Here is a 14,235-nt window from a genome sequence, read left to right as displayed (position 1 = left end):
GAGGCAGAGCTTGCAGTGAGCTGAGATCACGCCACTGCACTCCAGCCTGGGCGACAGAGCAAGGCTCCATCTCAAAAAAAAAAAAAAAAAAAAAATTAGCTGGGCATGGTAGTGCACGCCTGTAGTCCCAGCTATTGAGGAGGTTGAGATGGGAGGATCGCTTAAGCCCAGGAGTTTCAGGTTGCAGTGAGCTGTAACTGCATCACTGAACTCCAGCTTGGGTGACAAAGGTTCTGTCTCTTTTTAAACTATGTAAAATAAAAATAAATAACATATTGTAAACTTGAAATGTGCTGAAAGAGTAGCTCTTCAGTGTTCTCATCACACACATACAAAAAGGTTAATTATGTGAAGTGACAAACATGTTAATTAGCTTAACTGTGGTACTCCAAAAGGTACACATGTATCAAGATACCACACTGTATGTGTTAAATGTACACAATTTTTATTTGTGAGTTATACCTCAATAAAGCTGGGGTGGGGAGGAAGAAAGAAGGAATGAAATACTAACACATGCTACAAGTCAGATGAAAACACTATACTGAAAGAGGACAGACACATAAATCTACATATTACATAATTCCATTCATATGAAAGGCCAGAATAGGAAAATCAACAGAGACAGAAAGTAGATTTGCGGTTGCTTAAGGCTACAGGAAGGATGGGATAACTGGGTTTCTTCCTTTTTTTTTTTTTGAGATGAGGGTCTTACTCTGTTACTCAAGCTGGAGTGCAGTGGCGTGATCACAGCTCCCTGCAGCCTTGACCTCCTGGGCGCAAACAATTCTCCTGCCTCAGCTTGCCAAGTAGCTGGGACCACAGGTGCATGCCACCACACCTGGCTAAATTTTTTATTTTTTATAGAGATAAGGTCTTACGGGCCAGGCGTGGTGACTTATGCCTGTAATCCCAGAACTTTGGGAAGCTGAGGCAGGCAGATCACTTGAGGCTAGGAGTTTGAGACCAGATCGGCGAAAACGACGAAATTCCATCTCTACTAAAAATACTAAAAATTAGCCTGGCATATGGCATATGCCTGTAGCCCCAGCTACCCAGGAAGCTGACCAACGAGAATCACTTGAAGCCCAGAGGCTCAAGTTGCAGTGAGCCAAGATTGTGCCACTGCACTCCAGACTGGGTGACAGAGCAAGACTCTGTCTCAAAAATAAACAAACAAACAAATAAAGAGAGATAAGGTCTCACTACATTGCCTAGGCCGGTCTCGAACTCCTGGGCCAACCATTCCTCCTGCCTCAGCCTAAGTAGCTGAGTACAGGCACGCACCTGGCTAAATTATGCACTTCATAAATAAATGAACTGTACATTATGTGAATTGTATCTCAATAAAGCAGTATTTTTTTTTTTTTTTGGAGAAGGAGTCTCGCCCTGTCACCCAGGCTGGAGTGTAGTGGCGCCATCTTGGTTCACTGCAAGCTCCGCCTCCCGGGTTCACACCATACTCCTGCCTCAGCCTCCCAAGTAGCTGGGACTACAGGCGCCCGCCACCACGCCCTGCTAATTTTTTTGTATTTTTAGTAGAGATGGGGTTTCACCACGTTAACCAGGATGATCTCGATCTGACCTCGTGACCCACCCACCTTAGCCTCCCAAAGTGCTGGGATTACAGGCATGAGCCACAGCACCTAGTCACAATAAATCAGTTTTTTTAAAAATGCCTCTTATTCCTAGTTGTTTCCTAACTCTCTCGTCTCTAATTTCTTTTTTTTTTTTTTTTTTGAGACGGAGTCTTGCTCTGTCGCCGAGACTGGAGTGCAGTGGCTGGATCTCGGCTCACTGCAAGCTCCGTCTCCCGGGTTCACGCCATTCTCCTGCCTCAGCCTCCCGAGTAGCTGGGACTACAGGCACCCGCCACCTCGCCCGGCTATTTTTTTTTTGTATTTTTTACTAGAGACGGGGTTTCACCGGGTTAGCCAGGATGGTCTCGATCTCCTGACCTCGTGATCCGCCCGTCTCGGCCTCCCAAAGTGCTGGGATTACAGGCTTGAGCCACCGCGCCCGGCCTCTAATTTCTTAATATGTCCATTACCTTGATCCTTCTAACTTCTGCCTATCTATCAGTCCTTTCTCACATTCACTTTCTTCTCTCTCTAGACTCCACAGTTCATTCATTTCAATCACTACTAGTAATATCCCAATTCTCCTGCCACTCTCATATGCCTGGAACTGGATCAATTCAAATGTCTGCTTTCTCCAGGCCTACAACAGACTACTCCATTGCCAAAGGGGGTTAAACACACACGCACGCACGCACACGCATGCACACACACTCTTTTTGAAGATGTCATTCTTTTGTTTTTTTCGAGAGTCTCACATTGTTACCCAGGCTGGAGTGCAGTGGTGCAATCATAGCTTGCTGTGGCCTCAACCTCCTGGGCTCAAGGGATCCTCCCACTCCAAGCTCCCAAGTAGCTGGGATATAGGCACACATCACTGCACCAGGCTAGTTTTTTGGTAGAGAGAGGGTCTCACTTTATTGCCCAGATTGGTCTCAAACTCCTGGGCTCAAGCAATCCTCCTGCCTTGGCCTCCCAAAGTGCTTGGATTACAGGTGTGAGTCACAGTGCCTGGCTTGCTCTATCCTTCTGTTTCACAAAAACAAAGCACAGAAGGGAATGCTAACTTCCTTTGCACATACCTTTCCTTCCCACTTTTAATTACAATGGAAGATACTTCTCTTGTCTGGTTCCTACATCTTCTCACGTACTCAGTCAAGAATACCAGTGCTTACTTAATATTGTTATCTATTCCCTCGTTTGTCCCCCCCGCCCCTTTTTTTTTTTTGAGATGGAGTCTCACGCTGTCACCTAGGCTCGAGTGCCCGCCACCACGTCTGGCTAATTTTTTTGTATTTTTAGTAGAGATGGGGTTTCACCATGTTAGCCAAGATGGTCTTGATCTCCTGACCTCGTGCCTCGGCCTCCCAAAGTGCTGGGATTACAGGCGTGAGCCACCGCACCCGGCTTTTCCCTCCTTTCTAATCTTCCTTTGCACATACCTTTCCTTCCCACTTCTCTGTAATTACAATGGAAGATGCCTGTTTTGTCTGGTTCCTACTTCTTCTCATATATTCAGTCAAAAATACCAGTACTCAATATTATTATCTATTCCCTTTTTTCCCCCCTTTATCTTTTCTTCAATCTTTGACCATATTTGAGACTCTCCTAATTTTTTAAAAAGCAACTAAATCACCTCTTGTTCTCAAAGCAACCTTTCCAACTACCATCTCTTTAACCTTCCCTCAGTCAAGTTTCTTTAACAAGTTTTTTTTGGCCAGGCACAGTGGCATGAACCTATTGTCTGAGCTATTCAGGAGGCTGATGTCGGAGGATTGTAAGTTCAAGTTCAAGCCCAGCTTGGGCAAAATAAGGAGACCCATTTCCAAAAAAAAAAAAAAGAATTCTTGGAAGACTCTCAGAAAATGGCAGTGGCACAGTTTTATCTGTCTTCAAATCTCCACATGGAATGAGAGCTCTGGACAGCAAAACCAAGATCCAAACCAAACCTTGGCCAGGCACAGTGGCTCACGCCCGTAATCTCAACACTTTGGGAAGCCGAGGTGGGTGGATCACCTGAAGTCAGGAGTTTGAGACCAGCCTGGCCAACATGGTAAAACCACGTCTCTACTAAAAATACAAAAATTAGCCAGGCATAGTGGCACGCACCTGTAATCCCAGCTATGTAGGAGGCTGAGATATGAGAATAGCTTGAACCTGGGAGGCAAAGACTGCAGTGAGCCATTGCATTCCAGCCTGGGCGACAGCAAAACTCTGTCTCAAAAAACAAAAAAGAAACCAAAACCTTCAGACAACACTGCAACAAGCTAAGTTACCAGGTATCCCCCAAGACCCAAAATGTAAGTACATAACAAACCACCAACAGCTATAGGACCTGTACAGTATTGGTGTCCACGCAGGAGAAAGCAGAGAAAGCAAATGGACCTGAGAACAGGAGAACACTGAAATAATCAACAGGTAATCAAGGGAAAGTACAACTGTGAAAACTGAAAACTGTACTTAAAACTAGTAAGGGGGCCAGGCGCGGTGTCTCATGCCTGTAATCCCATCACTTTGGGAGGCTGAGGTGGGTAAATCATGAGGTCAGAAGTTCGAGACCATTCTGGCCAACATGGTGAAACCCCATCTCTACTAAAACAATACAAAAATTAGCTGGGTGTGGTGGCATGTGCCTATAATCACAGCTACTTGGGAGGCTGAGGCAGGAGAATCCCTTGAACCCGGGAGGTGGAGGTTGCAGTCAGCAGAGATCACGCCACTGAACTCCAGTCTGGTGACAGAACTCCAGTCTGGCATCTAAAAACAACAGCAACAACAACAACAAAAACTAGCAAGGGTTCTACCAAGGGACCGTAAGGGCCCTGTGGTCAAAAGGTCTGGCTGGACACGGTGGTTCACGCCTGTAATCCCAGCACTTTGGGAGGCTGAGGTGGGTGGATCATCTGAGTCAGGAGTTTGAGACCAGCAGGAAAATATGGTGAAACCTCATCTCTACTAAAAATACAAAAATTAGCCGGGCATGGTGGCACACGAGGACCCAGCTACTGGGGAGGCTAAGGCAGGAAAATCGCTTAAACCTGGGAGACAGAGGTTGCGGTGAGCTGAGATTGCGCCACTGCACTCCAGCCTGGGTGACACAGTGAGACTCCATCTCAAAAAAAAAAAAAAAAAAAAAAAAAAGGTCTGAAGGGATGAAGCTGACCTGGCTGCCAGGGCTCCCTTCTAGGGACAGAGCCCTACACTGTCCTAGAAGGGAGTTCCTAGAAGAGAAACTGTTGAGAGCAGAACCAAATTCAGTAGGACAGGGATGGTCCAGAACAAGCTGGGAAAGGGAACAAAAGCAACAAACCTCAGAAAGCAAGTCACCATATTTCTCACCACCACAGAAAAACAACAGAAGAAGGAGCTCTGTGAAGTTAGAAGAAGTTACTCTAAATCATGCTTCCTTCTAAAAGACCAGGAAAATTAACGTTACATAAAAATGAACAGAAAATATAGAAGTTAAATCTCGTATAAAGTTATAATAAGAAAAAAAATAGCATTCCTACAGACAATGAAAGCATGCCAGAAAGATATCCACATGTTATATCAAAATCGCAACTTCTATTTCAAAATGAGCTAAAAAGACATTAAGAAAATCATATAAGGCATGAAAGAACATCAATCAGAATTGGAAAAACTCAAAAATGAAATGAAAACTCAGAAAGGTATGAGCAATTAAGAATCAAAAGCTGTTTACCAGATATCACCACCTGAAAGTCCCACACCTTCTCAATCTCAAAACATCCAAAACCTAACCCACCACTGTCCTTTCAGAATTCTTCTCCTGCTGTCCCTTCCTTAACAGTTCATCAACCTGCACATTCCTTTGACTCCTTTTTCTTTTTCTGAGTCAGGGTCTCACTTTGTTGTCCAGGCTGGAGTGCTGTGGAGTGATCATAGTTCTACAGCTCTGACCTCCCTGGGCTTAGATGATCCTCCTGTCTGAACCTCCTCAGCAGCTGGGACCACAGGCCTGCGCCAGCAAGACCGGACAATTTTGTTTCCTACTTTTCTTTTGTAGAGATGGGATTTTTCCACGTTGCCCAGGTGGGTCTCAGGCTCCTAGGCTCAAGCAATCTACCTGCCTCAGCCTCCCAAAGTGCTGTGATTATAGGCATGAGCCACAGTGCCTGGCCTCCTTTGACTCCTTAATTCAGGTTCCACATTCAATCAATGAAGGGGTTGTTAGTAACACTAGAATCTCTCTCTCATCTGTCCACATCTTGCCATTCCCACAAGTATGAACCTTCTTTAGGACACCATTGTCATGCTCCTTGGACTATCCTAACAACCTCTAAACAGCTCTTCTGCCTCTAGTCTTCCTCTGTGCCTCACCCACAATTCATCCTCCACATTTAAGCCTTCAATGGTACTTCTTTCCTTGCCATTAGGATAACATCCGAACTCCTAAGGCCGGGCGCGGTGGCTCAAGCCTGTAATCCCAGCACTTTGGGAGGCCGAGGCGGGCGGATCACAAGGTCAGGAGATCGAGACCACAGTGAAACCCCGTCTCTACTAAAAATACAAAAAATTAGCCGGGCGCGGTGGCGGGCGCCTGTAGTCCTAGCTACTCAGGAGGCTGAGGCAGGAGAATGGCGTGAACCCAGGAGGCGGAGCTTGCAGTGAGCCGAGATCGCGCCACTGCACTCCAGCCTGGGCAACAGCGTGAGACTCCGTCTCAAAAAAAAAAAAAAAAAAAAAAAAAAGGATAACATCCGAACTCCTTTACATATAGAATGGTAAGCTGTTATAAATTCACAATCCCCAAAACTCAATGAACACTCCATACTGCCTGTCGGTTTTTCCAGCATTTCCAATCTCTAGTGACTACAGACAGTCCTGATGTATGATGGTTCAACTTATAATTTTGACTTTATGGTGATGTGAAAGCCATAAACATTCAGTAGAAACTATACTTCTCAGCTGGGTGCAGTGGCTCATCACACATGTAATCCCAGAACTTTGGGAGGCTAAGGTGGGAGGATCCCTTGAGCCCAGGAGTTCAAGACCAGCCTGGACAACATAGAGAGACCCCATCTCTATTTAATTTTTTTTTTTTTTTTTTTTTTTTTGAGACCGAGTCTTGTTCTGTCGCCCAGGCTGGAGTGCTGTGGCTGGATCTCAGCTCACTGCAAGCTCCGCCTCCCGGGTTCCCGCCATTCTCCTGCCTCAGCCTCCCGAGTAGCTGGGACTACAGGCGCCCGCCACCTCGCCCGGCTAGTTTTTTGTATTTTTTAGTAGAGACGGAGTTTCACCGTGTTAGCCAGGATGGTCTCGATCTCCTGACCTCGTGATCCGCCCGTCTCGGCCTCCCAAAGTGCTGGGATTACAGGCTTGAGCCACCGCGCCCGGCCTTAAAATATTTTTTAAAAAATAAAGAAGATGGCCAGATGCAGTAGCTCACGCCTGTCATCCCAGCACTTTGGGAGGCCAAGGAGGGCAGATTATGAGGTCAGGCGATCGAGACCATCCTGGCAAACACAGTGAAACCCTGTCTTTACTAAAAATACAAAAAAAATCAGCCAGACGTGGTGTGGGCGCTTGTAGTCCCAGCTACTCGGGAGGCTGAGGCAGAAGAATGGCTTGAACTCACAGAGCAGAGCTTGCAGTGAGCAGAGACTGCGCCACTTCACTTCAGCCTGGGCAACAGAGCAAGACTCCGCCTCAAAAAAAAAAAAAAAAAAAAAAAAAAAGGAAAAGGCTGGGCGCGGTTGCTCACACCTGTAATCCCAGCACTTTGGGAGGCCGAGGCAGGTGGATCACGAGGTCAGCAGATCGAGACCATCCTGGCTAACACGGTGAAACCCGTCTCTACTAAAAATACAAAAAAATTAGCCAGACATGGTGGCGGATACCTGTAGTCCCAGCTACTCGGGAGGCTGCTGCACGAGAATCGCTAGAACCCGGGCAGCGGAGGTTGCAGTAAGCTGAGATCACGCCACTGCAGACAGAGTAAGACAGAGTGAGACTCTGTCTCAAAGAAAAAGAAAAAAAAAAATCATACTCCTTGAGATGCTAGATAGCAACAGAGAGCTGCTGCTCCAAGTTAGCCAAGAAGTTGTCTTCAACTTCTGAACTTACGATGGGTTTACCAGGATGGGATATAACTACACCATGAATCAAAAAGCAGCTGTACTGCAAATATTCCCCATCCCAAAACCACTTGTAACTCTGAATTCTGTCCACTTCTATTTTCAATATCACAACTCTACTCCATGCCACGCTAAGTACTTAAGTGGACACCTAAAACAGCTTTCTTAACTAGCTTTTCTGTCTCTGATCTTGTTCCTCTTAATTGCAGACAAAATAACTGCTGTAAAAGAATCCTCCAATTTTACAGTACAGAGCACCAACCTAGGATATTCTTTAATACATAAATGTCTGAGTCCCCAATGCCCCTCCCAAGAGTCTGTTTCAGTAGAGAATGGCCAATTGGATTTTCTGATGCAAGTGTTCTCTGGATCTGAAAAACACTTCTTTAAAATTTAAATCAGACAAAGCATAGTGGCTCATGCTTGTAATCCCAGCACTCTGAAAGACCAAGACAGGTGTATCACTTGAGGTCAGGAGTTCGAGACCAGCCTGGCCAACATGGTGAAACCTCATCTGTACTAAAAATTAAAAAAAAAATTAGCTGGGTGTGGTGGCGTGCATCTGTAGTCCCAGCTACCTGGCTACCTGGGAGGCTGAGGCAGGAGAATCGCTTGTACCTGGGAGGTGGAGGCTGCAGTGAGCCGAGATCGTACCACTGCACTCCAGCCTGGGCATGTGACAGTGTGAGACTCCATCTCAGAGAAAAAAAAAAAAAAAAAAGGAAATAAAAATTTAAAAAAATAAAGAAATCCAATCACATCATTTTTTTTTTTTTTTTTTTTTTTTGAGACAGGGTCTTATTCTGTTGCCCAGGCTGGAGTACAGGGGTGCAATCTTGATTCACTGCAACCTCCACCTCCCAGGCTCAAGCAATCGTCCCACCTCACCAATTGGTGGCCCCTGCTCACCAATTTGTCTTTATTTCTAATACCTATCCTGTACCAACAACGCTCCAGTCACACCTAACTACTCCCAAGTTCCCAAACGCTATTTTCTCTATCTGGGCTTTCTCTCTTTTTAAAAAAAATTTTGGGCCAGGCGCAGTAGCTCATGCCTGTAATCCCAGCACTTTGGAAGGCCCAGGTGGATGGATCACGAGGTCAAGAGATGGAGACCATCCTAGCCAACATGATGGAACCCTATCTCTGCTAAAAATACAAAAATTAGCTGAGTGTGGTGGTGCACACCTGTAGTCCCAGCTACTCGGGACGCTGAGGCAGGAGAATCACTTGAACCCGGGAGGCGGAGGCTCCAGTGAGCCAAGATTGTACCACTGCACTCCAGCCTGGCTACAGAGCGAGACTCCATCTAAAAATAAAAAGAAAAAAAAAAAATTGGGGGGCATGGTGACTCATGCCTGTAATCCCAGCACCTTGGGAGGCCAAGGCGGGTGGGTCACCTGAGGTCAGGAGTTCGAGACCAGCCTGACCAACATGGTGAAACCCCGTCTCTCCTAAAAACACAAAAATCAGGCGGGCGTGGTGGCATGCACCTATAATCCCAGCTACTTGGGAGACTGAGACAGGAGAATGGCTTGAACCTGGGAGGCAGAGGTTGCAGTGAGCTGAGATCAAGCCATTGCACTCCAGTCTGGGCAAGAGAGTGACACTGTCTCAAAAAAGAAAAAAAAATTAATTTTTTTTGGCTGGGCATGCCGGCTCATGCTTGTAATCTCAGCACTCTGGGAGGTCAAGGTAGGAGGACTGTTTGAAGCCAGCAATTGGGGGCTGTAGTGAGCTGTGATCCCACAACTGCACTCCAGCCTGGGTGACTGGGCAACAGAGTGATACCCTGCCTCTTCTTTTTTTTTTTTTTTTTTTTTTGAGACGGAGTCTAGCTCTGTTGCCCAGGCTGGAGTGCAGTGGCCGGATCTCAGCTCACTGCAAGCCCCGCCTCCCGGGTTCACGCCATTCTCCTGCCTCAGCCTCCCGAGTAGCTGGGAGTACAGGCGCCCGCCACCTCGCCCGGCTAATTTTTTTTTTTTGTATTTTAGTAGAGACGGGGTTTCACCGTGTTAGCCAGGATGGTCTCGATCTCCTGAACTCGTGATCCGCCCGTCTCGGCCTCCCAAAGTGCTGGGATTACAGGCTTGAGCCACCACGCCCGGCCACCCTGCCTCTTCTTAAAAAAAAAAAAAAAAGAAAAAAAAGAGGGCTGGGCACAGTGGCTCACACCTATAATCCTGGTACTTTGGGAAGATGATGCGGGCGGATCACCTGAGGTCGAGTTCATGACCAGCCTGGCCAACATGGTGAAACCCCGTCTCTACTACAAATACAAAAGTTAGCCGGGTGTGGTGGCGTGCACCTGTAATCCCAGCTACTCAGGAGGCTGAGCCAGGAAAATTGCTTGAACCTGTGAGGCGGAGGTTGCAGTGAGCCAAGATCACGCCACTGCACTCCTGTCTGGGTTACAGAGCAAGACTCCATCTCAAACAAAAAAAGAAAAGAAAGTTTTTAATTTTTGTGAGTACATAGAAGGTATATATATTTATGCAGTACGTGAGATTTTTTTTTTTGAGACAGAGTTTCGCTCTTGTTGCCCAGGCTGGAGCACAATGGCACGATCTTAGCTCACTGCAACCTCCACCTCTTGGGTTCAAGTAATTCTCCTGCCTCAGTCTCCTGGGTCACTGGGATTACAGGCGCCAGCTACCACGCCTAGCTAATTTTTCTTTTTTTTGTTGTTGTGTTTTTTTTTTTGAGACGGAGTCTTGCTCTGTGCCCCAGGCTGGAGTGCAGCGGCTCGACCTGGGCTCACTGCAAGCTCCGCCCCCCGGGTTCATGCCATTCTCCTGCCTCAGCCTCCCAAGTAGCTGGGACTACAGGCGCCCGCCACCACGCCCGACTAGTTTTTTGTATTTTTTTAGTAGAGACGGGGTTTCACGGTGTTAGCCAGGATGGTCTCGATCTCCTGACCTTGTGATCCGCCCGCCTCGGCCTCCCAAAGTGCTGGGATTACAGGCTTGAGCCACCGCAACCGGCGCTAATTTTTCTTTTCAGTAGAGACAGGGTTTTGCCACGTTGGCCAGGCTGGTCTTGAACTCCTGACCGCAGCTGATCCACCCGCCTCGGCCTCCCAAAGTGCTGGGATTACAGGTGTGAGCCACTGCGCCCGGCCCATGAGATATTTTTATATAGCTATACAATGTGTAATAATCATGTTAAGGGTAAATGGGGTACGGATCACTTCAAGCACTTATCCTTTGTTACAAACAATTCAATTACATTCTTTTATTGACACATTTTTTTTTTGAGATGGAGTCTTGCCCTGTCACCAGCCTGGAGCACAGTGGCGTGATCTCGGCTCACTGCAACCTCTGCCTCCCAGATTCAAGCGATTCTCCTGCCTCAGCCTCCTGAGTAGCTGGGACCATAGGCGCGCGCCACCATACCCCGGCTAATTTTTGTATTTTTGGTAGGGACAGGATTTCACCATGTTGGCCAGGGTGGTCTCGATCTCTTGACTTCGTGATCCACCCACCTCGGCCTCCCAAAGTGCTGGGATTACAGGCTTGAGCCACCACGCCCAGCCAATAGTTATTTTAAAATATACAATAAGTTACTGTTGACTGTAGTCACCATGTTGCAAATATGAAATTCTAGATCTTAGTCATTCTTATTTTTTAAATTTTTTTGAGACAGAGTCTTGCTCTGTTGCCCGGGCTGGATTACAGTGGTGTTGATTATGGCTCCCTGCCACCTCCACTTCCCAGGCTCAAGGGATTCTCCTGCCTCAGCCACTTGAGTAGTTGGAATTACGGGCATGCGTGACCACGACCTGCTAATTTTTGTATTTTTAGTAGAGATGGAGTTTTGCCAAGTTGGCCAGGCTGGTCTTGACCTCCTGGCCTCAAGTGACTGGCCCATCTTGGCCTCCCACAGTGCTGGGATTACAGGTGTGAGCCATTGCGCTGGGTTTAGATCTTATTCATCCTAAGTATTATTACTTTTTTGTACCCCTATGGGTTTTTTTTTTTTTCCAGACGGAGTCTCGCTCTGTCACCCAGGCTGGAGTGCAGTGGTGCGATCTCAGCTCACTGCAAGCTCCGCCTTCCGGGTTCACACCATTCTCTTGCCTCAGCCTCCAGAGTAGGTGGGACTACAAGGCGCCCGCCACCATGCTTGGCTAATTTTTTGTATTTTTAGTAGAGACAGGGTTTCACCGTGTTAGCCAGGATGGTCTCCACCTCCTCACCTTGTGATACGCCCGTCTCGGCCTCCCAAAGTGCTGGGATCACAGGCGTGAGCCACAGTGCCTGGCCTCTTTTTTTTTTTTATGTATTTACTTTTTAAGACAGTCTCACTCCGTCACCCACATAGGAGTGCAGTGGCATGATTTCAGCTCACTGCCACCTCCATCTCCTGGGATCAAACAATTTTCGTGTCTCAGCCTCCCAAGTAGCTGGAATTACAGGCATACATCACCATTCCCAGCTAATTTTTGTTATTTTTTAGTAGAGATGGGTTTTCACCATGTTGGCCAGGCTGGTCTCAAACTCCTGGTCTCAAGTGATCCGCCTGCCTCAGTCTTCCAAAGTGCTGGGATTACAGGCATGAGCCACTGCTCCCAGCCCCTATGGGCTTTCTTGACTGTTGTTCCCTCTGCCTAGAACACATTCTACCCAGTCAACTCTTAATCTTTCCTGACTGACTAGGATGGATTCAGTGCCCAGCTATAACACCCTACTTAGCCCTATCCCAGCGCTATCCTCTATCAGCAAGTGGTACAATTGCTTGAATGTTTGTCTGACTTCCTTATTAAGTTGTAAGATCTCTAAAGATAGGAATTTTGTTATAGTGTTCACTGTTCCATCTTCAAGGGCTTAACAGATTCTAAAATGTAGTAACGGTTCTAAAAATTTATAGACAAAATCTTTGATCCACTATCCAATTCCCCCTGTATATAATCCCATTAGCAGAACTCAGGACTCCACTCAACAACCCAGAAAACAAACATTTATTCTGATGGCATCTCTAGTAGTTTATCCAAAAGACAGGAAACTCTCCTAGAAACAGAGAAATCCCCACCTATAAAATGATGGATGCTCTTGGCACAAAACATTCAGAATCCTACCCTTTCAAAGTCTTCAGATAGATTTGGAAAAAAAAATCCACGAAAAAAATATCCAACTGGCTGGCTTCTTAACCTACACTGCATAAAACAAACTGTCAAACATCTTTCAGAGGACTTCAAGATGTACTCATTCTCTTATTTAGAATCTCATATTCTTCAGACAGGAAGAGAAGTCAACTAACAGTATAACACCTGTGGCTTGAGACGGCATGCCCCAAGTTTTCCCTAGGTCTAAAGAGAACAAGACATTCTGTAACACTTTCTCAGAAGCATAAATGAAGAATACACAAGAGGATAAACACGGAGGTCATGGTACGTTTGCAACGAAGGTGTGTACACTTTCTAAAAGCATTTCTGATCTGTACCATAGGAAAAAACCTGTCATACTCACTTCTGAGTCTTCTGCACTTTCATAATCCGAGAGAACAGCTGAAATAAAACAGAAATATGTGGAAAAACAGAAACCCAGAAACATTTTTTGGCTGCTTATTATAGGTCAGACTAAGAGTCTCATTTAATTCTGACATCAACCTACAACGTGAATAAAATTATAGTCTCCACTTACAGAAGGAAAAACAGACTCAGAGTAACTTGCACAAGACTACACTGCTAAAACCTATGCTCTTAAGCACTATGCTACAAAAAGCCACTCTGTGGCCCTAAATCCGTGTGTGAGAATGTCGACAGTTGGAAATAGATTTTCTGAGTTTATGTTAAAAAAAACTCTTGTCCTAATGGGGTAAAAGATGCTACTCACCATCACCTTCAATGCCATCTTCACTCTCCTGAAGGAAAGTAGAAGACATGGGTTAGTTCTGTGATTTCCAGAGGTGGAGAGCCCAATAAAGAAATGTGGGTGAAGAGCTGAAGACTGAGCACAAAATGGTCGGAGAGAGAGACAAGTAGTAGCCAAGGCAGGTCTGGTCTCCTTCCCTCCAGACCCGATTTCTGAATAAACATCCGCTTTCCATCCCCAGCGGCTCTGCCATCCTCCCAGAAACCCCCAATCCTTCTTCCCTTAGAACTCCGGATGCAAACTCGCACTGGGATAACTCCCCTTTTCTCGTAAAAACAACAAAAAAAGTCCCAGTATCTACTATCAACTCCCAGACACTTAGCATCACCTACACCCCGCCCCCGGCCGGCCGGCTCGCCGCCCGGTCCCCACCCCACCCCGCCCCGCCTCGCCTGCGCGCACTCACACACTCCGACTCCTCAGCGCTCTTGGCGCCCCCGCTCTCCACCCGCCGCAAATGAAGGGCCCCGATTCGGCCTCCGCGCTGTGAAGGCAGAGAGCCGCTGCCGCCGCCTCCAGCGCTACCGCTGCAGCTCCCGCCGCCCCGCAACGGGGAGCCGCCGCTGTCTGAGCCCGAAGCACCAGATTCCTCGTCCTCGGTGTCTTGCGAAGCGCGCTGCCGCCGCCGGTCCGCCATTTTACGGAGAACGGCCACCGCCGGCGAGCTACTTACGCACCGCGCCCGTCCCGGAG

General features: G+C 47.0%; 1 protein-coding gene across 4 annotated transcripts in view; it reads right to left on the bottom strand.

Annotated features, from left to right (window-relative positions):
* LOC105472227 (CASC3 exon junction complex subunit) overlaps positions 1-14,235 on the bottom strand; it is a 35,734-nt gene extending 21,499 nt beyond the window's left edge. Inside the window, exons 1-3 of one of the 4 annotated variants that reach the window (XR_011615830.1) lie at positions 13,949-14,235; positions 13,504-13,531; positions 13,138-13,175 (exon numbers count right to left, since the gene is read on the bottom strand). Coding sequence is in view for 2 of the 4 variants with exons in the window: in XM_071083106.1 (XP_070939207.1) it covers positions 13,138-13,175; positions 13,504-13,531; positions 13,949-14,179 (297 nt within the window). In the remaining 2 variants the exon portion in view is untranslated. The remainder of the gene's footprint in view (positions 1-13,137; positions 13,176-13,503; positions 13,532-13,948) is intronic. The other 3 variants (XR_011615829.1, XM_071083106.1, XM_071083105.1) reach the window with 3 other exon arrangements.

This window comes from Macaca nemestrina, chromosome 17 (genome assembly GCF_043159975.1).
Source record: "Macaca nemestrina isolate mMacNem1 chromosome 17, mMacNem.hap1, whole genome shotgun sequence".
Lineage (NCBI taxonomy): Eukaryota > Metazoa > Chordata > Mammalia > Primates > Cercopithecidae > Macaca > Macaca nemestrina.
The sequence above is the reverse complement of the archived record's forward strand: the minus strand, read 5'-3'. Positions and strand labels throughout refer to the sequence as shown.